This window comes from Erythrolamprus reginae, chromosome 7 (assembly GCF_031021105.1).
Source record: "Erythrolamprus reginae isolate rEryReg1 chromosome 7, rEryReg1.hap1, whole genome shotgun sequence".
NCBI classification, from domain to species: domain Eukaryota; kingdom Metazoa; phylum Chordata; class Lepidosauria; order Squamata; family Dipsadidae; genus Erythrolamprus; species Erythrolamprus reginae.
Window position 1 is genome coordinate 58,465,401 of NC_091956.1, and position 27,976 is coordinate 58,493,376.

Below are 27,976 nucleotides of genomic sequence, written 5' to 3' on the forward strand. Positions count from 1 at the left end.
GCCCCAACCATCAGAAATATACAGGCCCAGTATAACTTTTTGTGCACAAAACATCGGTACGGTGTGCTAAGAATGTGCAATCCGCTCCCCCCTTCTGTGTTTAAATAAATATTTAACAGCACCAGATATTTAGAGTCCAGGTTTTGAAAAATAGAATGATTAGGAGGCTGATCTTATAACCCACAGAGAATACAGTATTAGCCTAGGTTATAACGTCCTTCCTGTAAACAACTACTTCAGCTTCAACCACAACACATGAGCACACAACAGATACAGACTTAAAGTAAACCGTTCCAAACTCTGCTGCAGGAAATAGTTTAGTAACCGAGTAGTTAATGAAGAGAACTCATGACTCTGTAGTATCATCACCTAACCTCCAAAACTTTACCCTTAGACTATCTACTGTTGACCTCACCCAATTCCTGAGAGGTCAGTAAGATATGTGCATAAGTGCACCAGTGTGCCTACGGTCCCGTCCTAATGTTTCTCTCTTACTAGTATCATGTATATAAACATTGTTATATCTTTGCTATACAGTACTACCTATCACCCATTTCCTCCCACTTATGACTGAATGACTAACTTTTTGCTTGTACCCTTAAGCTTTTAATTAATATTGATTATTTCTTCATTGCTTATTTGACCCCTATGACAATCATTAAGTGTTGTATCATATGATTCTTGACCAATGTATCTTTTCCTTTATGTACACCGAGAGCAAATGCACCAAGACAAAATCCTTGTGTCCAATCACACTTGGCCAATAAGGAATTCTGTTCTGTTCTATTCTGTCCTGTCTGTCTGTCATTCTATTCTATTCTATTCCTATTTCTATCCTATATAAAAATAAATAAACAACGTAGTCCATCCTCGTATTGGAAAAACGAAGAACGCATGCTCTTTCAATAAATAAAATATTGTTCACGGTAGCTTCATTTGTAAAAACTACCGGTATTTGCAATACAGTACAGTACTTCCCAGGAAGCGTTACTCAAAACGCGCGAAAGCAGAAAAGTGCCAGTCTTCCGCCAGAAGCGTAGAAGCGGCGTCATCGCTGGATTATGACGCTCGTAAAATTCTGCCCTCTCTTTCCGGTCGGCGACTATGCCAGCGTCGCGGGGCGGCGACTTCACAGCGGACGACTTTGGTGGTGGTGGAAGTGGTGGAGGAGGAGGAGGATGAACAGCCGCTTGCAGGAGATCAGGGAGCGGCAGAAGCTACGTCGGCAGCTTCTGGCTCAGCAGGTACCTGCCGCCCGTGGTGACCGAGAGAGATCGTCTTTGGGAGGAAAGGTCCGGCCTTCGCGAGATCGATCGCTCGTGCGGGTCCCGTGGCTCAGGCTTAAAAGGGGAGCAGGGAAACGCGCTTCTCCGGGAGTCTATTAGTGCAGAGTTGTGATGTAAAACCTACCGGGGCTGCGTGAATGTAGTAATAACCCTATTATTATTATTATTATTATTATTATTATTATTATTATTATTATTATTATTATTATTATTATTATTATTTCAATACAACACAGCAAACGAGATCACTATGCTGGATTTCATATTTCATCATCAGTCGGGCGCTTCCCAAGCACCTAGGACTGCATGATGTAGCTGCGAATTATGTTTGCCGATCCCAGTAAAGCGGCCTTTTGCAATTGACAGATGGAGATTTTATCAGTTCTGATGGTTTTCAAATGTCTGCTGAGATCCTTTGGCACTGCGCCCAGCGTGCCAAGTACCACTGGGACCACTTTCACTGGCTTATGCCAGAGTCGTTGCAGCTCGATTTTTAGATCTTCGTATTTCACTAATTTCTCTAGCTGCTTCTCCTCAATTCTGCTGTCCCCTGGGATTGCGATGTCGATGATCCATACTTTCTTTTTCTCCACAATTAGGATGTCTGGTGTGTTATGCTTCAGAATGTGGTTAGTCTGAAGTCAGAAGTCCCACAGTAGTTTTGCTTGCTCATTTTCGACCACTTTTTCGGGCTTATGATCCCACCAGTTCATTGCCACTGGTAGATGGTAGTTCTGGCACAAGTTCCAGTGGATCATCTGTGCCACAGCATCGTGTCTATGCTTGTAGTCAGTCTGTGCAATCTTTTTGCAGCAGCTGAGTATGTGATCAATTGTTTAATCTGTTTCTTCATCTGTTTTTTATTATTATTATTATTATTATTATTATTATTATTATTAAGATTTGTATATTATAGTATAAAATAATGCTGATGGTTAGTAGAATATTGCCCCTGAAATCATCTTGTATTTCCTTTTTCTTCTTCTTCCTATTTTAGCTGGGAGCTGAAAATGCTGATAGTATTGGTGCAGTACTGAACAGCAAGGACGAGCAAAGGGAAATCGCTGAAACAAGAGAAACATCCAGGTTTGCATTAAAATGGGTTTTTTAAATCATAGAATAGAATAGAATTATTTATTGGCCAAGTGTGATTGGACACACAAGGAATTTGTCTTTGGTGCATATGATCTCAGTGTACATAAAAGAAAAAGATTGTCAAGAATCATGAGGTACAACACTTAATGATTGTCATAGGGGGTCAAACAAGCAACAGGAAACAATATTAATAAAAATCTGAAGGATACAACCAATAGGTTACAGTCATACAGTCCTAAGTGGGAGAAGATGGGTGATAGGAATGATGAAAAAACTAGTAGTAATAGACTTAGTAAATAGTTTAATAGTGTAAATAGTTTGATAGTGTAAAGACCATTTTAGGTCTTGAGATATGTTGTGATATGATAATACAGTGGTACCTCGAGATACGAGTTTAATTCGTTCCGGACCTGGGCTCTTAAGTCGAGCAGCTCTTATCTCGAACAACTTTTCCCCATAGGAATTAATGTAAATAATTTTAATTGGTTCCAGCCCTCAAAAAACTCACAAAGTTAGTCTAAATTATGCAGAAAGACATGTTTTTAATGAAGAAATGTACATGTACATATAAATGAATAATGAAGTTTCTTTCACTTAACTTGTAAACTTTCTTAAACTTTTAAATTTACATATGTTCAACTTCTCTGCCACCCAATCCTGTAGGACAGAGGTCCCCAACCCTTTTTGCACCAGGGACCGGCTTTAAGCGATCAAGAGAGGAATGGGTGAATGAATGGACGGAGGGTGGGAAGGAAGGAAGGAAAGAGGGAAGGGACAGGAACAGAGGAAGGAAGCAAGGAAACTTATGAAAGGGGAGAGTAAGAGAGGAATGAGTGAAGGGAGGGAGGGAGGGAAGAAGGTGGGAAGGAGAAAGAAAAGAAGAAATAGAGGAAGGGAAGGTAAAAGAGAGAAAGAAAAAGAGCAAGAAAGAAAGAAAGAAAGAAAGAAAGAAAGGGGGAAGGGACAGGAACAGAGGAAGGAAGCAAGGAAACTTATGAAAGGGGAGAGTAAGAGAGGAATGAGTGAAGGGAGGGAGGGAGGGAAGAAGGTGGGAAGGAGAAATAAAAGAAGAAATAGAGGAAGGGAAGGTAAAAGAGAGAAAGAAAAAGAGCAAGAAAGAAAGCTGCAAGCACCCCCCCGAGCCCCCCAGGCCGGCTGCAACCTTTTAAAACACGCGCGCCGCTTCGCAGCTGTCTCCTGAAGCCGAACGCGGAAGTTAGCGTTTGGCTTCAGGAGACAGCTCCTTGGCGCTTGTATCTCGAATTTGGGCTTGTAAGTAGAACAAAAATATCTCTCCCCTCCCAGCTCTTATCTCGAGTTGCTCTTAAGTAGAGCAGCTCTTATGTCGGGGTTCCACTGTATATGAAGGTCTCTACTGTTGATACTGTGCTGTCTAGTATTGTAAGAGGAGGTAGGTTGGGAGGGTTTCTCCTAAAGTCTACCATCATTTCTACAGTTTTGAGTGTGTTCAATTCCAGATTGTTCCGGTCGCACCATGACACTAGTTGTTCAACCTCCCATCTATATGCAATCATGGCAGAGAGTATTGAAATTCCTGCTAAGAAACTTTATAATTAATTTTGCTTGTTATTATTTTAACCCAAATTGAGTTTTCATTTTCAAACCAAATATTTGGAAAAAGGATTCTAGCCTACAATTTGAGGATTTGCTTTATTCGGTAAATTGATATCTCTAATAATGCATAATGATCCGAATGTCGTAATTTTATACAGCAATAGTGTTTTATAGCCTCTATAAGTGGTTTACAGAGTGACGATATTGCCCCCAACAATCTGGGTCTTCAATAAAATCTAGACATATTTTATGTACATCTAGCTAATTATTTAACAAATCTGTGATAAGGCTTTGTGTAAGAATAGTATTGTATCATCAGACATGCAATGAAAAGGTACTCAGTTGTAATCATTAATATCATTAATATATAACAACACATAAGAAAAGATCACATGTTAAAAATTGATATATAAAAGAAAATGAATTTACGTTCTGTCCAGCCAAAGATATAGGAATTGGAATAGAATAGAATTTTTTTATTGGCCAAGTGTGATTGGACACATAAGGAATTTTTCTTTGGTGCATGTGCCCTCAGTGTACATATCTGGGGACAAATAAGCAATGAAATCATATTAGGAACCAGTCAATATAAATTGTAAGGATACAAGCTATAAAATAACAATCATACAGTCATTAGTGGGAGGAGATGCATGATGGGAATAATGAGAAGATTAATAGAGAGTGTCGTGCAATATACAGATCCTCAATGGAAGGCAGGTTGGCAGCAATTGTTTTTTCTGCAGTTCGGATTAGCCTCTGAAGTCTGTGTCTGTTTTGTTGGGTTGCAGAACCAAAGCAGACAGTTATAGAGGTGCAGATGGCAAACTCAATAATTCCTTTGTAGAATCGTAACAGCCGCTCCTTGGGCAGTTTGAGCTTTCTGAGTTGGCGCAGAAAGAACATTCTTTGTTGTATATTTTTGATAATGTTGTTGATGTTAGGTGTCTATTTTAAGTCTTGAAATATGTTAGAACCTAGAAGCTTGAAGGACTCTACTGTTGATAATGTGTGGTCTAGTATTGTAAGAGGTGGAAGTATGTGTGAGTTTCTCCTGAAGTCTACCACCATTTCTACGGTTTTGAGTGTATTCAGTTCCCGATTGTTCCAGTCGCATCACAAGGTTAGTTGTTCAACCTCCTATCTGTATGCAGATTCATCATTGTCTTGAATGAGGCTGACCACTGTTGTATCATCTGCAAACTTCAGTAATTTAACAGATGGACCATTAGAGATGCAGTCATTGGTATAGAGAGAGAAGAGAAAATGGAGAGAGCACACAGCCTTGGAGGGCTCCTGTGCTAATTGTACAAGTATCTGATGTGATTCTGCTTAGTTTCACCTGCTGCTTCCTGTTTGTTAGGAAGCTTATGATCCACTTACAAGTGTGTCCAGGTACCGCTAGCTGGTTCAGCTTAGTTAGAAGAGTGTCTGGAGTGATGGTATTGAATGCTGAACTAAAATCTACAAAAAGGACCCTTGCATAGGTCTTTGAAGATTCAAGATGTTGTAGGATGTTATGCAGAGCCATATTAACAGCAACATGATATAAAGAGTTTAACAGCAAATGATAGAGTTTAAAGTCATTTATTTTCAGAGCTATGATTTCAATTTCTGAATGCCAATCGATTATCTTGAAATCTTTTGAAATAAGGGAGAACTGTTTTCAGGACTTAGATTTTTTTTTAAGGGATTGCCTTGTTTCAGTCCCTTTTTATTTGCTAAAAGGCTACTGAATCCTACCATAATTCTTTTTATAGCAACAGCATTAAAGATTATATAACACCCCATAATGCTTTACAGCACTCTCCAGGTGGTTTATAACAGTGTTTTTCAACCAGTGTGCCGTGGCACACTAGTGTGCCGCGAGACATGGTCAGGTGTGCCGCGAAGCTCAGAGAGAAAGAAAGAAAGAGAGAGAAAGAAAGAAAAAGAAAGAAAGAGCGAGCGAGAGAGAGAGAGAACAAGAGAAAGAAAGAGAGAGCGAAAGAGAGAGAAAGCAAGCAAGAGAAAGAAAGCAAGAGAGAGAGAGAGAGGGAGGGAAAGAGAGAGAGAGAAAGACATAGAGGGGCGTAGGGAGGGAGAGAGAAAGAGAGCAAAAAGAGGAAGGAAGGAAGAGAAAGAGGGATGGAGAGAGAGAGAGAAAGAAAGAGAAAGGAAGGGAGAGAAAGAGGGAGGGAGAAAGAAATAGAGTGAAGGGGAGGAAGAGAGAGATAATTTTTTGTCCAAACTTTTTTTAGTCCCCCCCGCCCCCGGCTCAATGTGCCCCAGGGTTTCGTAAATGTAAAAAATGTGCCGCGGCTCAAAAAAGGTTGAAAATCACTGGTTTATAATATAGAAGCATTACTCACATATTGCCCCAACAATCTGTGTCTTTGTTTTACTGAAGAAAGGAAAACTCTTTGAGTCCTTTCAAGACTGAACTCCAGTCTGTTGGCAGTTTGCCTATAATACTTTTATTAAAAAAATATGTTGCTAGAGGCAGTACAAGGACCAGCACATTAAATTAACTTTTCACAGCATCTTATGAAATTTATTTTTAACATTTAATATTCATATTTCTAGGGCTGCTTATGATACATCTGCTCCAAATTCTAAACGTAAATATCCTGATGAGGGAGAAGCTGATGAAGAAGAAATAGAAGAATATAAAGTAAGGAAATGACTTTAAAAAAGAAAGAAAGGCAAAACTGTTTCAAAAGTAGAAATCTTTCTAATAATCATTTTACATACCAAAATCTTTAACACTTACATTAAAAGATCTTATTGTAAATATTTAAAAGTATTTGAGCAATGCTTGTTTATAAACATTTTTGTTTGTTTTCTCTTTAGAAAGGACAATATTTTTGAATCTTATAAATAGGTATGATGTATTCTTTATAAGCAAACATAGAAAAAAATTAGCACCCCATTCACAATAGAGATTCTATGTGATTTAAGTACAGGAAGTCCTTAATTTGCAACAGCTCATTTAATGACCATTCCAAATTACAATAGCACTGAAAAAAGTGACTTATGACCATTTTTCTCATTACAGCATTCCCGTTGCCACCTGATCAAAATTCAGATGCTTGGCAACTGACTCATTTATGATGGTTGCAGCGTCCCAGGTCATATGATCACTTTTTGCAACCTTCTTATCCAGTGGTTCTCAATCAGTGTTGCTTCCTAAGTGGACAGTTTGATTTCACAGAGGTTTGATTTACTTGGAGTTATATTGTGTTGTTTAAGTGTTCCCTTTATTTATTTTTTAGCAGTGTACATGGTTAGAAAGATCCACTTGCCTTCTGATACATTCTCCTTGAGATCCAGTGTTGTATTGTGGCTGAAACATTGGATTGTCACTATGGAAGCCCATTCTCAGCCATAAAACTTAAGCAGAGGACTTTAGGCTTGCTATTCTCACTCAGTACTTAGGAATCATATATATAAATAGGATGGTGTGGAACACAAGCTGCCTTGAGGTGGTGAAGAAAGGTAGGGGATGAATCTAAATAAGTAAATAAATCCTTCTTAAGTAGCAATAGACTTTGAAGGACACATCTCTGATTTATCTAAAAGAGAAGGTATATGATATTAATGTAGGTATATGAAGGTATATGACAGTGATGGGCAACCTTTTGAGCTTGGTGTGTCAAAATTCGCCAAAAAACTGAGCATAACTCGGGTGGTGTGTCACCTTGAGAAAAAAACATAATTTTGTGATATTTATAGTTTAAATAACAAATATGCATAATTATTTAACTTACCTACTTAGTGACTTCTTTGTTAATCTGTCAGTTGGTTTCTTTTGTTGGTCTTGCTGTTATTTAACTTGTGTGGGGTGCCATGAACTAAGATAAGTGAGGGGGAGGGGGAATTCTTCCAGTGATGGCGAACCTGTGGCAGTCCAGCTGGACTGCCACAGGTTCGCCATCACTGATTTAGTGACTTTTTTGTTGCTGAATTTCATTGGCTAAATCTTCAATTGAACGTTGGTATTTTGTAGATAGGTAGATAAACAAACAAATAAATAAATATAAATATAAAGAAATAATAAATCCCTTCTTTTTTATTAAAAGAAATTAATAATAAAACAAATCCAAACTCTATTACTATTAAAACTAAAACAACCAGCAAATTCAAAAACATAACTATTAATAAAAACAGGTGAGGGTTGGGTTTTTTTTTCTCTGTTATTATTTAAGTGCTTTTACCATATGCTTTAAATCAAGAGTCACTTCTCTCTCTTTCTCTCTCTTTCCTGTCATTCTCTGCCTCAATCATTTTCTCATTTCTCTTTTTTTCTCCCCTTTATTCTATCATTTCTCTCTCTCTTCCTATCTTCTCTCTCTCACTCTTTCTCTCTCTCTCTCTCCCTTCCTTTCTTTCCTTCTCTCTTCCTTCCACTGTTTTCTCTTTTTCTCTCTCTTCCTTCCTTTCTTTCTCTTCCTTCCACTTTTTTCTCTTTCTCTCTCTCTTTTCCTTCCTTCCCCTCTTCCCCTCCCTCTCTTTCTCCCTCTCTCCCTTTATAACACCGTTCTGGAAGGTGAGCAGGGAGCAGAGGGGCGAGGGCGAGGGGTGCAGACCCTGAAATAGGCCTGCAACCCCTCCCCTCTCTCCCAGCGGCCCCTGCGAGCCAACCATGGTGGGCTCTGACGCTTGGCGCCGCGCCAATCAGCTGGGAGCCCCCCCCCCCCCTGCTGAAACTGACGTCCGGCCGGGGCGATTCTTCCCCCGGCCGAACAGGAATGCTTGTGCTGCCAAAGGCAGCGTGTGCCCAGCTGGGAGGCGGTGTTCTCGCCCCTCCCAGCCATCGCAAATATCGGCTGGGCGAAAATCGCCCGGCCTCTTAATTAAGAGGAGAGGAAAAATAATAATAATAATTGCGGTTGCAATTGCACTCCCTAAAGCTCCCTGTTTCTCCGGCGGCCGCGTGTCACCGAAAATGGCTACGCATGTCAGTGCTGACACGCGTGTCATAGGTTCGCCATCACTGGTATATGATATTAATATATGATCAGCAGCACTGGCTGCAGATCAATTTCCGGTCACAATTCAAAGTGTTGGTTATGACCTATAAAGCCCTGCATGGCGTCGGACCAGAATACCTCCGGGACCACCTTCTGCCACACGAATCCCAGCAGCCGGTTAGGTCCCACAGAGTTGGCCTTCTCCGGGTCCCGTCGTCTGGCGGGACCCAGGGGAAGAGCCTTCTCTGTGGCGGCCCCGGCCCTCTGGAACCAACTCCCCCCAGAGATTAGGACTGCCCCCAGCCTCCTCACCTTTCGTAAGTTATTAAAAACTCATCTTCCCCAAGCATGGTGAAACTAACACACACCCCAATTGTCAAGGTTGGTGTATGGTTTGATTGGGTTGTGTGATTATTTTATTTTATTATAAGGGATTTAATTGTATTTTTAAAATTAGATTTGCACACTGTTTATGTTGTTGTGAGCCGCCCCGAGTCCTCGGAGAGGGACGGCATACAAATCTAATAAATTATTATTATTATTATTAATTATTGTTTATTACTATTATTATTATGTCAATACAACACAGCAAACAAGATCACTATGCTGGATTTCGTATTTCATCACCAGTCGGGCGTTTCCCAAGCACCTAGGACTGTGAGATGTAGCGGCGAATTATGTTTGCCCATCCCAGTAAAGCGGCCTTTTGCAATTGACAGATGGAGATTTTGTCAATTCCGATGGTTTTCAAATGTCCTCTGAAATCCTTTGGCACTGCGCCCAGCGTGTCAAGTACCACTGGGACCACTTTCACTGGCTTATGCCAGAGTCGTTGCAACTTCATTTTTAGATCTTCGTATTTCACTAATTTCTCTAGCTGCTTCTCCTCAATTCTGCTGTCCCCTGGGATTGCATTGTCAATGATCCATACTTTATTTTTCTCCACAATCAAGATGTCTTGTGTATTATGCTTCAGAATTCGGTCAGTCGGAAGTCCCACAGTAGTTTTGCTTGCTCATTTTCGACCACTTTTTCGGGCCTATGATCCCATCAGTACTTTGCCACTGGTAAATGGTAGTTCTGGCACAAGCTCCAGTGGATCATCTGTGCCACAGCATCATGTCTATGCTTGTAGTCAGTCTGTGTGATCTTTTTGCAGCAGCTGAGTATGTGATCGATTGTTTCATCTGTTTCTTTACAGAGTCTGCACTTTGGATCGTCTGTTGATTTTTCAATTCTGGCTTTGACAGCATTTGTTCTAATGGCCTGTTCTTGTGCCGCCAGTATTATTATTATTATTATTATTATTATTATTATTATTATTATTATTATTAAAACATTTGGGTTTTAAAAATCATTTTAAATTCATTTTTCTTGGTTAAACAGTGTTTTGGGAAGATGTAATTGGTTCGCTTTCCCACACTTACACTAGGACTAGTCATGATCTGCTGTTTCCGAGTGGCAGTATTCATAGACAGCCGTCTTCTTTCTTCATTAAGAAGCAAAACACCCTGTTTCTACACACACATAAAATGTGCTTTATTCCAAAGGATGAAGTGGAGCTTCAGCAAGATGAAGAGAATCTACCATACGAAGAAGAAATTTACAAAGATTCCAGTACTTTTCTTAAGGTACATAGGTGTTATAATTTTGAAATACGTTATGTTTTTATATTTACTTTATTGATTTGTATTATGTTATTTGCACTTTATATCTTATTTTTACATTCAGAGTTTTTATATGACCAAAAATGGCTGGAAATAAATTTACAGAATATTTCCGCTTTAATGTTCTACCTTTCACTTGAATGTTATTATTGAGAGCTTTGGTTACACAGATTTGGGATTTGAATATGCTTTTAAGATACAACAAAACTAAGCAGAGGTGCATCTATTTCGATGTAGCTAACTTAAAGAATATTTCAGTGTTGCCATCAACACAGGAGCATCTGTTGTACCAAATGATGGTTTGATGGAAATCAGAGAAAGCATGTCAATCATTTTGGGCATTTATATGCTAAAGAAAAATGCATTCTTTTGAATATATAATTAATGCTGTTTTTGTTGAACAGGAGAAATGGAATATATGATCCAGATCTCGTTATTAAAATAAATTATTATGTCAGCAGTCTGGAATAATAGTTAAGCATCAAGGAGACATGGATAACCATATGCTGGTGATAATATCAAATCAGTGTATCAGTGATGTGCTGTATTTTGCTAATGTTTATTCTTAGGTGATTTTCTTCCCTTAGGGGACACAAAGCTTAAATCCTCATAATGATTACTGTCAGCATTTTGTGGACACTGGACACAGACCTCAAAATTTCATCAGAGATGTGGGTATGTCAGAGGAAATTTTAATAAAAGATTTCTTTTGTAGCGGCTGTAAGAGGTTTTATTTATTTTTAGAAAAGTACAGGCTTTCAGTTTTGTATTTATAGATGTATTTGCACTGTCAGTCAAATTATTATTATTATTATTATTATTATTATTATTATTATTATTTAGATTTGTATGCCGCCCCTCTCCGAAGACTCGGGGCGGCTCACAACAGTAATAAAAGCAGTATAACAATGGGACAAATCTAATAATAAAAAATATATAAAAACCCCAATAATTAAAAACCATACAGCACATACACACCAAACGTGAAATATAAAAAAGCCTGGAGGAGATGTCTTAGTTCCCCCGTGCCTTGCGATATAGGTAGGTCTTGAGTAACTTGCGAAAGACAAGGAAGGTGGGGGCTGTTCTAATCTCCGGGGGGAGTTGATTCCAGAAGGCCGGGGCCACCACAGAGAAGGCTCTTCCCCTGGGGCCCGCCAAACGACATTGTTTGGTCGAAGGGCCCCGGAGAAGGCCTCCTTATAAGAAGCCAGAAAGGACCCCCTCCCCAAGGAGGCGTTGACAATCTCCTGGACCCAGCTCCGCGTCACGTCCCGGCTGGCCGAAACCAACCAGGAGGGACATGGATCCAGTAAACAGGTGGCGGAACTCACAGCTCCAATGACCTTGTCCACTTCATCAGGTGTCACCAAGTCAAATTCCTCCCAGACGGATGGACAAAGACGTTTAGCCCCAGTCACCTCTACTGACTCGTTGTCAGCCGATACTGCTATACAATTGGAGTCGAGGTCCGCCCGGACAGTGGAGTTGGGAATTATTTAGAGAAAATGTGAATAATAATTAGATTTTAACAGCTGTAATTATTAATTGTATGGTTAAAAGTTTCCTAGTTTTAGAAGAAAGGTTTATTCCTGTAATATAGTGGCTATTTGGATGCTAAATTTTTTTTAAAATAACCATTTTCTTAAGTTTTATCATATTTAATATGGAGGCATCAATATAAAATTTAAAACTCCAGTTGGAGCAGAAACTAATTATATTTCAGTACAACAGACCTTAATTTACAATCAGTCACTTGGTGTCTGATTTGAAGTTATAGTGTATCCTGAAAAAGCTACGTACAATCCAAATTTGAAGTTCTGATATCCACCTTGATGGTCACATGACCACATTTTGGAGACATGGTTACTGGCTTACATTTATGGCCATTTGCAATACGTATCACGTGACCACATTTTATTAGCAAAAATTGCCCCATAGTGAACAATGGGTTTTCCTTAATAACCATGGTGTTAGCTTTACAACTGCAGTATTTGATTAACAGGCTATTCACTCCAACAAAGGTTGTAAACTTGTAAAATCAGGTCTGATCACATGACCCACATTACAGCCATCATAACATTTGATGGACAATTTCATAAGTTGAGGACTATGACAGTTCAGTTTAAGTAGCAACTTCTGAATATAAAGTAAACAACTTGTTTCAGGTGTTGTTATAATCAAAATTCTTAATCAGAATTATATATAAAAATGAAAAGGCAGTAAACAGTCACAGTTAAGGATTTTAAATCTGTAAGTTGGAGGTATCACCAGTTGCTTGAGTTGTATGCAGCCAAAAAAATACCAGTCATGCCATAAATAGTTTCAAATAACTAAGAGCTCTTATTACTCTTTAAAAATCCAGAGACAGGAACATTAATTTGCATTGAGACAAGTTAAACTCTGAAAACTAATATGAAGAATTTTATTTTGTTATGTTGTCTATGCATGTCATTTCATAGTAATCTAAGCACATTGTGCGAAATAATAAATGGGTTTAGAAGATGTGCACTGGAATGGCAAACACTAAATATTCTTATTAAGTGTTTGGCTAAATTACGCTGAGCTCAAATCATAATGAAAAAAACCCAATAGAGCTGTAATCTAAATTTAGTTTAGTTTACTTTATTGTCATTGCACCTTGTACACCTTGAAATTTAATGCCACCTTCAGTGTATATTATAATTATAAAAATAAAACACAAACACAAATCAAATATGTTAGAATGTCTATTTTGTGACGTATGCATTTGAAAGTTAATTCTGTAGTATAACATATATGTGTTTTCCTCTTAGGTTTAGCAGATAGATTTGAAGAGTATCCAAAACTCCGGGAACTCATCAGGCTGAAAGATGAGCTAATATCTAAATCTAACACCCCTCCAATGTAAATACTTCAAATAAACTGCATTCTTTTGTCTAGACAGGCTTATCTTTAGTTGACTGCAAATTAAGATTTTTCTGTGAACACCTGTTGATAACGGGAATGTTTTAGGTTTTATATATATATATAAACTTCAAAATTATTAATCTATTTTCTTTGGTGTGCTTAGTGAGTTTTTGCTCTTGACCATTTTCTCAGATTTTCTTACACATTTACACCAACAATGGATTAAAATAAGAATACAGTAATACTTCGTCTTACGAACCTAATTGGTTCCGGAAGAAGGTTCGTAAGGCGAAAGGTTCGTAACATGAAACAATGTTTCCCATTGGAAACAATGTAAAAGCGATTAATGTGTGCAAGGGGGGGGGGAAATCGCAAAATGGCACTCCGCTGGGCGCCGCCGCCCGGCTGTCACCTTTTAAAACAACCAGGGGGTTTCTCGGCGTTCTCTCTTTTCGGGTTTGGGAGGCCGCCGAGAAGCGCCGCCGCCCGCCTGTCACCTTCTGAAACAGCCGGAGGGCTTCTCGGCGTTCTCCCGAATGCCGAACCCGGAAGTTCGGCAAAAGTTCAGGTTCGGGTTCCGGAGGCCGCCGAGAAGCGCCCGGCTGTTTCAGAAGGTTACAGCCAGGCGGCGGCGCCCGGCAGAGTGCCATTTTTGCGATCGGCGGCGGCGTTTTTGGCCGATCTGGAGGCTGAAACGGAGGTGGGGAATCCCAATAGGGAATTCCATGGGCAGAGCTTTGACGTCACGAAGACGTCCTTCCTGGTCGGCCGAAACGTGTTCGGGAGAAAAGTTCGGGTTCGGAAGAACGCCGAGAAGCCCCCCGGCTATTTTAAAAGGTGACAGCCGGGCAGCAGCGCCCAGTGGAGCGCCATTTTGCGATCTGCAGTGGGTTCGTAAGGCGAAAAAAGTTCGTAAGAAGAGGCAAAATTTTTCTGAACCCCGGGTTCGCATCTCGAAGTGTTCGTATCACAAGGTGTTCGTATCACGAGGTACCACTGTAATTTCCATGGTGTAAGGCTCCTTGTTAATAAATCAGGAATAGATAACTTGTGGCACTCCCTCATTCTTTGGGATCAATGCTAATAGGGTGATAGATAGTTCAGCAATATCAATTACCTCACAGATTGCCTACCGTAGTCTAAACAACTTTCTTGATGAAAAGAGTCTTTACAAACCAATGGACTGTCACCCATATTAAACAGCAAGGTTGTATTTCCATAGCTAGAATTCTTCTTGTGCATCCTCATGCTTGGTTCTTATTTGTTTTGAAAGTTCCCAACTGCTTCAGAAAATATTTTAAAGATGATGGGGCAGAAGTGAAGCAAGAAAATTCTGTTAAACTAACAGATGCTGTTTCAACAGTGATAGACTGCTAAATTATTGGATACAGTCCATTTAAATTAATTTTGGAAAGTAGGCTTTTAAATTTAATTTTGTGTTTATTTCAGAAGTTGCTTATCCCAAATTAATTTTTATTTAAATAGAATAGTAATTTTATAGCAGTATTTGTAAATTTTAATAAGCTAACGGTAGCCAGATTAGCTTTAGTTTCTGAGTATTAACCTAAACAGTTATCAGATTTTATTTACAAATTATTCTGCAAATGTGAATTGTTTTTTCAAAGCAAGAAAACTGGTTTTGTGCACAAAGTATAGTGGTACCTCATCTTACGAACGCCTCTTCTAACGAACTTTTCAAGATACGAACCCGGTGTTTAAGATTTTTTTGCCTCTTCTTCCGAACTGTTTTCACCTTACGAACCCAAGCAGCTGCTGCTGGGATGAAAGGGTTTCTTTTTTCCCCCTTTTATGAAGAAAGAAAAGGGAGGGTCAGCTTGGAGGAGTAAAGATTTTGCATGCTTGCAAAGGCACTGAAACGGTGTCTTTTTAAGAAAGAAAAGGGAGGGGCAGCTTGGAGGAGTAAAGATTTTGCATGCTTGCAAAGGCACTGAAACGGTGTCTTTTGAAAAAAGAAAAGGGAGGGGCGCCCCCCGCCTTTCTTCCTTCCCATTCACCCTTTAGCCTAGCCTTGCTTCTTCCACCCGCCCCCTTTAGCTGCTCCTCCCTGCCCTCTGTTCGCCTCCCTTCTAAAGTTTGGGAATTTCCTGAAGGATTTGCACGCATTATTTGCTTTTACATTGATTCCTATGGGAAACATTGTTTCATCTTACAAACTTTTCACCTTACGAACCTCCTCCTGGAACCAATTAAGTTCGTATGATGAGGTACCACTGTACTATGTGTGTTGCATGTGAAAAAAGCACATCTCAATCTAAGACAATTGCACAACTTGTTTTAATATCACAATTGGAAAATAGACACTAAAATTATCATTCAGAAAACTAATAAAATAATAAAAATGTATTTCTCATTCATATGATAGGTATTTACAAGCTGAACTGGAAGCTTTTGATCTTCGTGAACTTAAGTCTAAGTTTGATGTGATACTTTTAGAACCACCATTGGAAGAATACTATAGAGAGACTGGCATTACTGCTAATGAGAAATGTTGGACATGGGATGATGTGAGTTTGCTGTAGAAAACAAAAGAAAAATTAAGTTTCTCTTATTTTGTTACTTTTTTACATGAGTTGGCTTTTGAAATGCCTTTTATGTAGCTACTTTTAAGATTTCCTGTGAATGCTCTTTCATTACCCTTTTAAAACATGAAAAATAAGCAATACCTTCATTTTTAAAGCCATGTATCTTTAGTAATTCTGTCATGTGAACATGTAGCTAACTTTAAAATTGCAGCTGCAGTAGGCTACTGTCTACCACCATTTATTTCTAATTGATAGATTTAGAAACGGTTTATACAATATGCAGTTAAGAAGCAATAAAGTAAGAACTGTTGCATAAAAATAATATGAGCCATAGGAATTGTTCTGTCTGGGTTCCCCCAGACCTCAACACCAACTGGAAAAAACAGCCAGACACTCTGGTAAAAGCCAAAAGTATTTTATAACTGGAAAAAATAAGCACAGAGGAAAACCTGTTCTTCCCAACAGACAGGATATAACACAGTACAGCAGGGTCCTGATGTCCAGACAATACAGCAAGCTTCTTGCTGGCACACCCCCCCAAGGTTTCAATAGTCAAAGGCACAAACCAGGATTCCAAGACACCAAAGTTCACAGTCAGGTCCCACGACTCTCAAAGATAAAACTCCACAAGCCAGGAAGGGTGGGTCTGCCTTTTAGCCTTTCCCAAGAGCACCACACCCAAACCCAGCTGCTGCCACTTTAATGCTGACAGTATTTAGCCAATTGACTCCGTCTCTGATTAGCTCTTCGTTGTCGCAGATCAATTATGGCTTGTGCACTTTCCTCTAAGGAATCCAGGCTGCTTGCTGAGGAGAGCTCCCCCTGGTGGGACTCTGGCTGTCCTCCCTCTTCTTCAGCCTGGGATTCCTCCTCGTCTGTCTGCACCTCCTGTTCCTCAGCCTCTCCCTCTGAGCTGGAAACCGACAGAAGGTCAGCCGTTCCCGGAGGGGCCTCAGACGGAACCACAACAGGAATCCTTCACTTAGTTCTCTTACAACAACATTTGTAAAGAAATAAATTTTGAATATGTGGTGGTAATTATAAGGAGGCTTTTAAAAAAAATCAATAGCACTTAGACTCATATACTGCTTCATAGCGCCTTACAGCCCTCTCTAAGCGGTTTACAGAATCAGCATATTGCCCCCAACAATCTGGGTCCTCATTTTACCGACCTCGGAAGGATGGAAGGCTGAGTCAGCCTTGAGCCTGGTGAGATTTGATTTGCTAAACTGCTGTCCGTGTGTGATCAGCAGAAATAACCTACAGTACTGCACTCTAACCACTGTGCCACCATGGCTCAATCAAGGTTTGCTAAATAGCACATGTATGTTTAAATCAAGGTTTGCTAACTAGCACGTGAAAATAAATCATTCTGTATGTTGTTGAGCAATTAATTAGTATAATAATAATAATTAATATCATGAAAGCTACTAAAATTTTGCATTTGAAGTATTGATTGAATAAAAATAAATATAAATAAAAAATAAAAACAGCTATGTAGCCTTTGATCATGAATTTCTTAAATTAAATCTGAATTTAATATAGTAAAACCACTGATGTTTTATAATTACAAAAGTAATACAGAAATAAGTTATAAAGTTATTATTTCTTTACCTTTGCCTTTATATCTAGAGTCATTTGTGCACAACTGATATCAGACATGAATGGCTGCTTGGTTGTATTTTTTTTTTGCTTTTATTTTTGACACTTTGATGTCTAAAGATGTAGATAAAAACTGGTCTGTTATTTAAGAAAGATTGTGCAAATGGTTCTGCTTAAAAAATGATACATTTTCTACTTCTTGCAGATTATGAAGCTGGACATTGAAGAAATTGCTGCCCCACGATCATTTGTCTTTCTTTGGTGTGGTTCTGGTGAGGGCCTGGATCTCGGCAGGGTGGTAAGATGATGTAATTCTTTGTCATTAAAACAAATTAATAACAACTGATTCAATGAAGCTTTCAGGTAAGGCCAGCATATGTATAAAGAATCTGTCTAGAGCAGTGTTTATCAACCTTGGCAGTTTGAAGATGTGTGGACTTCAATTCTGGGAGTTGAAGTCCACACATCTTCAAACTGCCAAGGTTGAGAAACACTGGTCTAGAGTTTCTGACTAAGAATCAAGCACAGGAAGTCTTGGAAGCCAAGTTCTACATGTATTTGTAGGGTCCATTTTTGTCCCTGTGGATTTTATTCCACTAATCATTGCTGACTATAGTGATTGGAGTTCATCTCTGTTTCAAGAACTGTTGATTGAGTCGGCACTTTCTGAAGTAATGTGGTCAGGATAATCTCATGGTGTGCTGTTACTTTCCCATCAAAGTGGTACCTATTTATCTACTTGCATTTGCATGCTTTCGAACCAAGTTAGCAGGTGCTAGGATGAGGACAGGTCCTCATCCCATCACATATACCAGTCTCAAACCTGGGCAGTTGGCTTTCTAGCTGACAAGCCCAGCATCTCTACTGCTGAGCCATCACACAATCTTTTGTACATTACATACTTACATTACATACATACCATATTTTTTGGAATATAAGACACACCATCTACCCCAAAAAAGAGGGCAGAAATGTCAGTGCTCTTATAAATCGAATACAGCCATTTTAGGCCTTCCGAATCCCCTCCGCGTCCCATTTTTGCAAAAAATGGCCCCGTTTTTCACAAAAATGGGGTGGGCAAAGGGTCTGGGAAGCCTGCAGAGATCTCCTGGGGACTGGGAGAACTGGGGGGATTCAAAATGCCCCCATCTTTGTGAAAAAACCCACCAAAAACTGGCCCCTTTTTCTCAAGGGGTGTTTTTACCTTCTAATTACCTCATCTAGCATGACTGAAGGAGGAATTCTGGGAGCTGACGTCTACTAATCTTAAAGCTGTCAAATTCGAAGACGCCTGTATTAGGGGTTAGGGGTGCAAGGATCTTCAACTTGGGCAAGTTTAAGACTTGTGGGCTTCAACTCCCATTCCTGAGCTAGCATGACTGGAGGAAGAATTCTGGCAGTTGAAGTCCACAGGTCTTACAGCTGTCAAGTTTGAAGTTTGGAAAAGGTGTACATGGTTGTAAAAAGTATTCTGCTACACTGGTATTTTATTAAATGATATATTACTACACCATTTGGTTCAGAATACTGTACTTTTTTCCTTGTTTTCCTCCTTTAAAATCTAGGTACGTCTTATGCTCCAAAAAATATGGTGCATACATACATACATACATACATACACACATACATACATACACACACACACACACACACACACACACCAATAAAACCCCACCACCATTTAGGGGGTTAAATTATTTGCAATAAGTTTCGATTTCTTCCTTAGCTCTGGTTTACGTTTCTTTACATACAAAAAGTGATTGGAATTTATTTTTCACATTGTCATCATAAATTCTACTTAAGATATAATTTTTCACCTTGTTCCATCGTGCCATCAGCTTCTCCAGTTTATTTTCATCAAAGTTATTTCATCTTATTTCCATAATTTAGAAGTGGATGTGGTCCACCATGTACCAGTACCAATTCTGGATTGTCCATTTATTGCTATCCTTCCACCCTAATACCACTACTGCTTGAGCGCTTTCCAAAGCTGCTGTTTTGATTTCTTTAAATTCTCGTAATTCTCCATATTTAACTAGTATTGCTAATTCTTTCGTAATTATCCAATTAATGTTTAGCATATTATTTATTTCATTCTTTACTTCCTTCCAAAATTTTTGAACTTCAACACATTCCCAGAGCATATGCATAAAAATTCCTTTTATTTGGCAACCATGCCAGCAATTTCCTTTCCCTTTCCTTTGGAAGTGTGCTAGTTTTACTGGCGTGAAATACCATTTTTGTAAAATTTTCCTTCTCATCTCTCTAATTCTTGAATTCTTTATGTTATGTATATTTTCTACTACTTCTTCCATCTCGCTTTCATTAATCCGTAATTCGTTTTGCCAATATCTTGTTAGGCCTTTAATCACTTCCTCTTCCACTTGTAATAACATGCTATAAATATTACTAGCCTGTCCTTTTGAATCATTAATATTTTCTTTCAATATTTTCTCTAGACAGTTTTCTTCTCTCAAAAATGCTTCTTTATTCTCACTTTTGTATGCCGCCCCTTTCCGAAGACTCGGGGCGGCTCACAACAATAATATACTGTATACTATAATGGAGACATTGCTTGAAATTTAGCAATCTGGTCCCTAGGAAAATTACATAAATCAGATTTTTCTTTTAAAAAAAAATGAATTAATAAATTGGACTATATCCAGAGTTAAGCCTACTTAGTTGGTTAACAATAGTGGACCTTCATCCTCCCTGTACTTGTATTTCAGTCTTCCTGTAAAAGAGGGTCACAGTTCCTATTGAATGGGATAGCCTACCTTTCGGGGAAAAGGGGATCTCATGTTGAGCCCAGAGGTACATTAGTGACGCACTACCCTATTCAATAGGATCTGCCAATATTAGTGAAAAATGAAAAAAAAAAGGAATTTATTTTCAGCAGCCTTGTTACCTCCGTCTAAATTTGTCTCCAATGCACAGTACTTGTTCTTTGCTCTATTGTACAAAAAAAATATCTGTTTTATTGAACTCTGGTAGTGTTTGCGCAAATGGGGATACCGAAGATGTGAAGATATATGTTGGATTAAAACAAATAAAAATAATCCTGGGAAGACCAAGACACTGGACCCCAAAGCTGTTTTTCAAAGAACGAAGGTACAGTTTTGAATTTCTCTTTTGTCTTCTCTCTGTGTTATATCAGTGGATGCTTTTTAAGTGCCCTGTTGCTCTTGATGGTAATTTTAATTTTATGAAAATACTTGCAGAACAAGTGGCTTTACTTATTGCTTAAAAAGGTGTTTACAAGTGAGAGATGCGATGTGGTGTTGAACTTCCCAGAATTCTGGGAAGCACTTAATTCGCTTATTTTATTGAAATGCAAATCAAAGTATCATGGAAAAACTAGGCTTTTTTCACATTTCAGAGAGCTGATGGAAGAGGTGTAGAATATATTTTATAGTTTTATTTTTGCTGAACAGTTGCCGTAGTTAGGAGTTCAATGTGGCTAGCTTTCAATTTGTATGTTGAGATGTAAATTAAATGGAGGCAAGAGAGAATTCTTCTGATTTTCCTCTAGAATAGTGTGGGGCTGTGTTAACTTCTTTCCAGTACAGTAGTACCGCTAGATACGAGCTGCTCCACATGCGAGTATTTCAAGTTACAAGCTGCGACGCGAGCAAAATTTCTGTTTGACACCCGAGCTCAAATTCGGGATATGAGCCGAGCGTCCACTAGGTGGCGCAAGAATTCCATTTTTTCCAGTTATCTCTGCGCGAAAAGCCAAATCTAAATGCATTTGTTCGAGATACGAGATGATTGACATACGAGGTCAGCTCTGGCATGAATTAACCTCGTTATGTCAAAGTACCACTGTATTCAGTACGTCAGCAATATTTGGACTTTACCTATAGCTTTGACAATTATACCTATTGCTTGAGCAATTGTTTTTTAAGAAGAGCAGATTTTGAGATACCGTGATCCCTCGATTTTTGCGTGTTCAAACTTCGCAAAATGGCTATACCATGGTTTTTCAAAAAATATTAATTAAAAAATACTCCACGGTTTTTTTTCTATACCACGGTTTTTCCCACCCGATGACGTCATATGTCATCACCAAGAGTCACTTCTCTCTCTCTTTCTCTTTCTTTCCTGTCATTCTCTGCTTCAATCATTTTCTCATTTCTCTTTTTTTCTCCCCTTTTTTCTATCATTTCTCTCTCTCTACCTTCCACTCTCCCCCCTCTTGCTCTCTCTCTCTCTCTCTTTCTCCCTCTCTCTCTCCCTCTCTGTGAGAACGCCTGCCCCGCCTCTCCTGCAGCCCCCTCGCTGATAGCTGGGACGAAAGCGCTCTCAGCTAAGGGACTGTGAGAGGGGCGGGGCGGGCATTTTCAAAGCGCTCAGAGCGGCTAGCGGCCGAATGAGGAGGATGACAAGCCGTAGCCGCCAGCGCTGCTGCAGGAGGACCCGTGTCCCAAAAAAGCCGGTGAGAGGGGCAGATTGGGCAGGCGGGGGGTAGCGGTGAGGGGGCCGGAGGCGCTGGGGGGGGCGGGGGCAGTCGACATTCAAAACAATCTTTGCCGGCCTCTGCACTTTCATCGCTCCCCGCCCCCAACTTCAAGCCCGGCTCCTTGCGCTGCCTTGAAAAAGGGTGCGTGGGGGTAGTTTTTGGCTGTCCATAGCCAACAATGGTGTTTTTATTTCCGCATCGCTACTTTGCGGAAATTCGACTTTCGTGGGCAGTCTTGAAACGCAACCCCCGCGAAAATCGAGGGAACACTGTATTTCCATCTGTTTGACAGAAATTCATGAGTCTTCCTCACGCTTTAACTAATCATGGACTGTAAAATATAGATAGTTGTTGAGATGCAACCACTTCTTTGGCAAATGTTTGATGTTACAAGAGTGCTGAAAAAAAGTGGCCTCTTACTGGTTCTCACATCTATGCATGCTTTCCATAGTCACATGATCATTTGAGTGCAAACTCTCGAGTTCCTCTCAAACTCCTCTCACCTATCTTCATCATCACTGCCTTTTTGGCGATGGCTGCTCAGGGCAGTAGTGGCTGGCTGGAACTGTTGAAGGCCCAGAGCCTCTACTTCAGATCAAGCACTGCATCGAACATTGCATTCCATAGTCATGAATAATGAGCATGTCTTAAAATTATTTTTTACTTTCATGGATTTTTTAAGAGACAGCAAGTCTCAAAACATAAAGAAAAAGTAATCACTAGATATTTGTGTGGTGTACTCTCCCCCCGCCCCCCTTAATCAGTTACTTCCACAGTAGTTTAGCCTTTAAAAAAAAATCAAGGTCTATAAATATTAGCATTGACATATAGTATCAACGTTCTGCAAACTGGTGATTCCAGATGTATTACCATGATATTTAGGGATTATGAAAATTGAAGGAATTGAGGACCCGGATTGTGGGGGCAATATGCTGGCTCTGTTAAAAAGTGCTATTGCTAACATGTTGTAAGCCCTCCTGAGTCTAAGGAGAAGGGCAGCACAAAAATCGAATGAATGAATGAATGAATGAATGAATGAATGAATGAACGAATGAACGAATAAACAAATAAACAAACAAACAAACAAATAAATAAATAAATAAATAAATAAATATAAAGTTAAATCCATCTGGAAGTCGCCAGGTGATAAAAAGTTGCTTTAAGACAGTATCTTGCCTAATCCAGGTAGCATTGCTTGCCAGAGATAGTAAAAGTGAACTGTTTTCTATATCTGATGGGACATCTTCCCTTCCCTGGTTTTTCAGAATTTGGAACGTACACAGGTTTGGGGAGACTTCTGGGAATTATTATTCATCTTTACTCATAATTTCGTAAAAACCATCTGGTGGCTTCAGTAAAGCAGCATTTAATAATTTGTGGAAAATTGCTCTTTGGGATCACATTCTTCTGAGACAAAATGAATCTATCTACCCCAAAGGTCTCTTATACAATTGCATTCCAATATCATTTTTAAAAAGACAATCATACTTCTGGAGAGGTTTTAGACTCTGAACTTCCCTTAAATTGTGATTTATGAGTATATACAAAGAATATGCAGAGCTTTGAAAAAAGTTTATAAATAGTTTTTGATAGAACTGTGACGTTTCTCTTTTTCTGGTTCAAATATGTAAAGTTGTAACATGTATTTTGTGTGTGTGTGTGTGTATCTGCGGGGGGGATGTTTTTTGTTTTGTTTTTTGTTTATTCTCTATGTATTTCTCATTTTTGTATGTGTCAGTTTTCTTTTTAATATTTTCAATAAAATATATTTTAATAAAAAAGAAAATAGTTTATAAAATAGTATTGATTATAGTTTCAAAAGCCTATTTGCAAATCAGAATATCAATATGAAACTATATTGAATCAGATGGGTTTGAAGTAGCTCATAAAACATTTTGCAGATTTAGTGTATTTTCTTTTGCTTCTGGAGTTGTTACGGATAGACACACACAAAATTCTGAGTATGGTTTGATTAATATGGGTTTGACACAGATGTGAGTAATTTGATGAATCAAATTTATCATAGCCTATAGCTCTATTCAGGGCAATAATTTGGGTGGTAAAACAAGCATGTTGTATGGTTTTAATAATGGGTTTTATATGTTTTAAATATTAGATTTGTTACATTGCTGTAAGCCGCCCCGAGTCTACAGAGAGGGGCAGCATACAAATCTAATTAATAATAATAATAATAATAATAATAATAATAATAATAATAATAATAATAATACATTGTTATTGTTTTGTTGTGAGCTGTTCCGAGTCTACGGATAGGGGCGGCATACAAATCTAATAAATAATAATAATAATAATAATAATAATAATAATAATAATACATTGTTATTGTTTTGTTGTGAGCTGATCCGAGTCTACGGATAGGGGCGGCATACAAATCTAATAAATAATAATAATATTATTATTATTATTATTATTATTATTATTATTATTATTATTTATTAGATTTGTATGCCGCCCCTCTCTGTAGACGACTACTACTACTACTACTACTACTACTACTACTACTACTACTACTACTTTGGGTCAATCATTTTTTTTTAATCTATCACATAGGTTTGTGGTAGTGGGGAAAAATTGTAGGAATGCTGTGTATATTTTCTTGAGCTTGGAAGAAAAGTCAAAATAAGTATCTACCGTAACAACATCAATGTAATGTAGTGTAATTGTAGACTTATTTCTTACCTTGCAGTGTGGCATTACTGATTTGATAGCGGATATTTTTATTTCAGAACATTTTTCTGGGGAAGTGATGTCTAACCTTTTCTGGACTAAGTCCCCAAAGCACGCCTAACCCAAAAAAATGCAATGCACACACAGCCCCACTCATGTACCCCGCATATGTGTGTACACCCCTGCACGTGCATACCTCCCCAAATGCGTGGCAGACCTCTGAAGACCAGCTGGCCACAGGGAGGCAAGTGTGCATGTGCGGCAGAGCTGATATGAGGTGACAGAGAGGGTGCCACATTCCACATCTGGCAGGCGTGCCATAGGTTCGCCATCACAGTTCTAGAGTAATACTTTTCAGATAGGGATTTTCATGTTCTTACTGCTGCTTAATTATTTTAATTGTTTTAACAAAGCCATAGAACATTTTGGTCCATGATGATTTTTGATGAATTACATAACTGAACTTACAAAAAAAGTTACATTCTTTTAATTTCTCCTATCCCTCCCATCCTTTTTGATATAAAAAAATGTTTCTGCTTTCTCTTTAGGAACATTGCCTTATGGGCATTAAAGGAACGGTCCGCCGTAGTACCGATGGGGATTTTATCCATGCTAATGTTGACATTGATTTAATTATCACAGAAGAGCCAGAAATCGGTAACATAGAAAAACCCGTAGAAATATTTCACATTATTGAACATTTTTGCCTTGGAAGGCGGCGACTTCATATTTTTGGACGTGACAGCACCATCCGTCCAGGTTATTCTCAGTCTTGCTTTGTACTAAATCATTTCAAAAACTTTATAGTAAATATAAAAAATTCATAACATTAATTTGCGTGCTTTAGAAAAATGTAGATTTTAGAGGAGTAGTTATGGCTTCCAGTGCAGTAGAGTGGTCCAGCTGAACATAAAGGACAATTTTACCAAGTATATTTTCTTATTAAATGACTGTAGACCAGTGTTTCCCAACCTTGGCAATTTGAAGATATCTGGACTTCAATTCCCAGAATTCCCCAGCCAGCATTCGCTGGCTGGGGAATTCTGGGAGTTGAAGTCCAGATATCTTCAAGTTGCCAAGGTTGGGAAACACTGCTGTAGACATAATGAGGATATATGCATTCAACAGACAGGGACATTTTTTTTTTTGGCTCAGAATGTTTGCTGAGAGTTCCAAATATTCTAGAATTTTGCTCTGTCTTCAACTGTGACATTTCATATAGCAGTAGCTTGGGCATTCTAATCACAGAATACATTCTTGAAACTAAACAGAGCTGTTTTATTCAGAACTCTAAACAAAACTAATTTCCCATTTGTACATTACAGTTTTAGATGTTAAGGAAGAAATACTGGTATGAAACTGACATCTAAGTTTAAATAAACATGAAAGGCAGAAAGAAATGTATCACTTCTCGGTGTGATACTTGATTTTTAATAATTTTATTAATATTTTATTAATAATTTTATTAATAATTGTGTTTTTAAAATGTCCTGCTAGCAAGCTAAAGAGGGGAATGTCTCACATCATTGAAATACTGTCTTAGTGGGTTAATTTTAAACATTTCTGGTTTTCAAAAACAACATTCAGCTACATCATGTAGAGCTTCACTGCTAATTCTACTTGTTCTTATTTTATGGTAATAGTTGCTCCTGCTTCTACTTTGACAATACAAATTATGCTAAATTTAAGTAGTACAGTGGTACCTCATCTTACAAACGCCTCTTCTAACGAACTTTTCAAGATACGAACCCGGTGTTTAAGATTTTTTTGCCTCTTCTTCCAAACTATTTTCACCTTACGAACCCAAGCAGCTGCTGCTGGGATGAAGGGGTTTCTTTTTTCCCCCTTTTTTGAAGAAAGAAAAGGGAGGGGCAGCTTGGAGTAGGAAACATTTTGCAGAGAACAACGTGCTTGCAAAGGAACTGAAAGGGTGCCTTTTTAAGAAAGAAAAGGGAGGAGGGAGGGGCAGCTTGGGGGAGGAAAATTTTTGCAGAGAACAACGTGCTTGCAAAGGAACTGAAAGGGTGTCTTTTGAAGAAAGAAAAGGGAGGGGCGCCCCCCTTGCCTTTCTTCCTTCTCACTCACCCTTTAGCCTAGCCTTGCTTCTTCCACCCGCCCCCTTTAGCTGCTCCTCCCTGCCCTCTGTTCGCCTCCCTTCTAAAGTTTGGGATTTTCCTGAAGGATTTGCACGCATTATTTGCTTTTACATTGATTCCTATGGGAAACATTGTTTCATCTTACGAACTTTTCACCTTACGAACCTCCTCCTGGAACCAATTAAGTTCGTATGATGAGGTACCACTGTATTAAAGAACCAAACAGGAAAGGATTAAGGTATAATAATAATAATAATAATAATAATAATAATAATAATAATAATAATAATAATAATAATAATAATAATAACAACAACAACAACAATAATGATAATTTATTAGATTTGTATGCTGCCCCTCTCCGGAGACTCGGTGCAGCATACAGTTTTACTGGTTTACAGTTTTGTATGTGTCTAATTCTTTCCTTTTGTTGCCTTCCCTCCCCTTAGGCTGGTTAACTGTTGGGCCCACACTCACAAATAGTAACTTCAATGCCGAAACATACACATCATATTTCACAGCTCCCAACTCCCACCTGACTGGTTGTACAGAAGAGATTGAGAGACTCAGACCAAAATCGCCACCACCAAAAGATCGAGGAGGTGGTGCACCAAGGGGTGGAGGAAGAGGCGGGGCTTCAGCTGGTCGAGGAGAAAGAGGCAGAGAGAGAAATCGAACGAATTTCAGGGGTGAAAGAGGTGGATTTAGAGGGGGGCGAGGAGGTACTCACCGGGGTGGCTTTCCCCCTCGCTGAGCAATGAGAATCATCTTTTTTCCCTGCTTTAATCCTACTGAGTTTTTGTCTTTTTTAAAAAATACAGTCTTAGGTCTCCAGTTACCTTTATTAGCAGCTCCCTCTAGAGCTGCTCATCAAAATATTTTTGTATCTATTATGAACTAGTCTTGTATAATAATCCAGATCTTACAATAAAGCACATTTACAGTGGAATTCTCTGAACCTGGTTGCTTTGTTGCAGTTGTTTCATTACCTCACCGGTAGCATCATGAGGGTATTTACTGTCAAACACATTTACTATCAAAATTGACTTTACACATGGTAGCTTTAATTTTAATGCTAAGCAAATACATTTTTTATTTTCCAATATTCTTTTAAACCCCTCTTA

At 38.8% G+C, this 27,976-nt stretch overlaps 1 protein-coding gene across 1 annotated transcript; it reads left to right on the forward strand.

Moving 5' to 3' along the window:
• Positions 1 to 1,072: 1,072 nt before the first annotated feature.
• Positions 1,073 to 27,801, forward strand: METTL14 (methyltransferase 14, N6-adenosine-methyltransferase non-catalytic subunit). The gene is made up of 11 exons (XM_070757647.1): positions 1,073 to 1,244; positions 2,284 to 2,372; positions 6,519 to 6,606; positions 10,456 to 10,536; positions 11,160 to 11,247; positions 13,368 to 13,458; positions 15,845 to 15,986; positions 17,812 to 17,904; positions 20,601 to 20,717; positions 25,305 to 25,515; positions 27,302 to 27,801. The coding sequence occupies exons 1-11, from the start codon at positions 1,179 to 1,181 to the stop codon at positions 27,604 to 27,606; spliced, it is 1,371 nt and encodes a 456-aa protein (XP_070613748.1). The 5' UTR covers positions 1,073 to 1,178; the 3' UTR covers positions 27,607 to 27,801.
• Positions 27,802 to 27,976: the final 175 nt, after the last annotated feature.

Bases quoted from the DNA above. Each gene is read 5' to 3' on its own strand.
- METTL14 (XM_070757647.1), top strand. From the start codon at position 1,179: ATGAACAGCCGCTTGCAGGAGATCAGGGAGCGGCAGAAGCTACGTCGG. The intron at 6,607-10,455 runs GTAAGGAAATGA...TTTATTCCAAAG, and splicing joins AAGAAATAGAAGAATATAAA to GATGAAGTGGAGCTTCAGCA. The intron at 25,516-27,301 runs GTTATTCTCAGT...CCCTCCCCTTAG, and splicing joins TGACAGCACCATCCGTCCAG to GCTGGTTAACTGTTGGGCCC.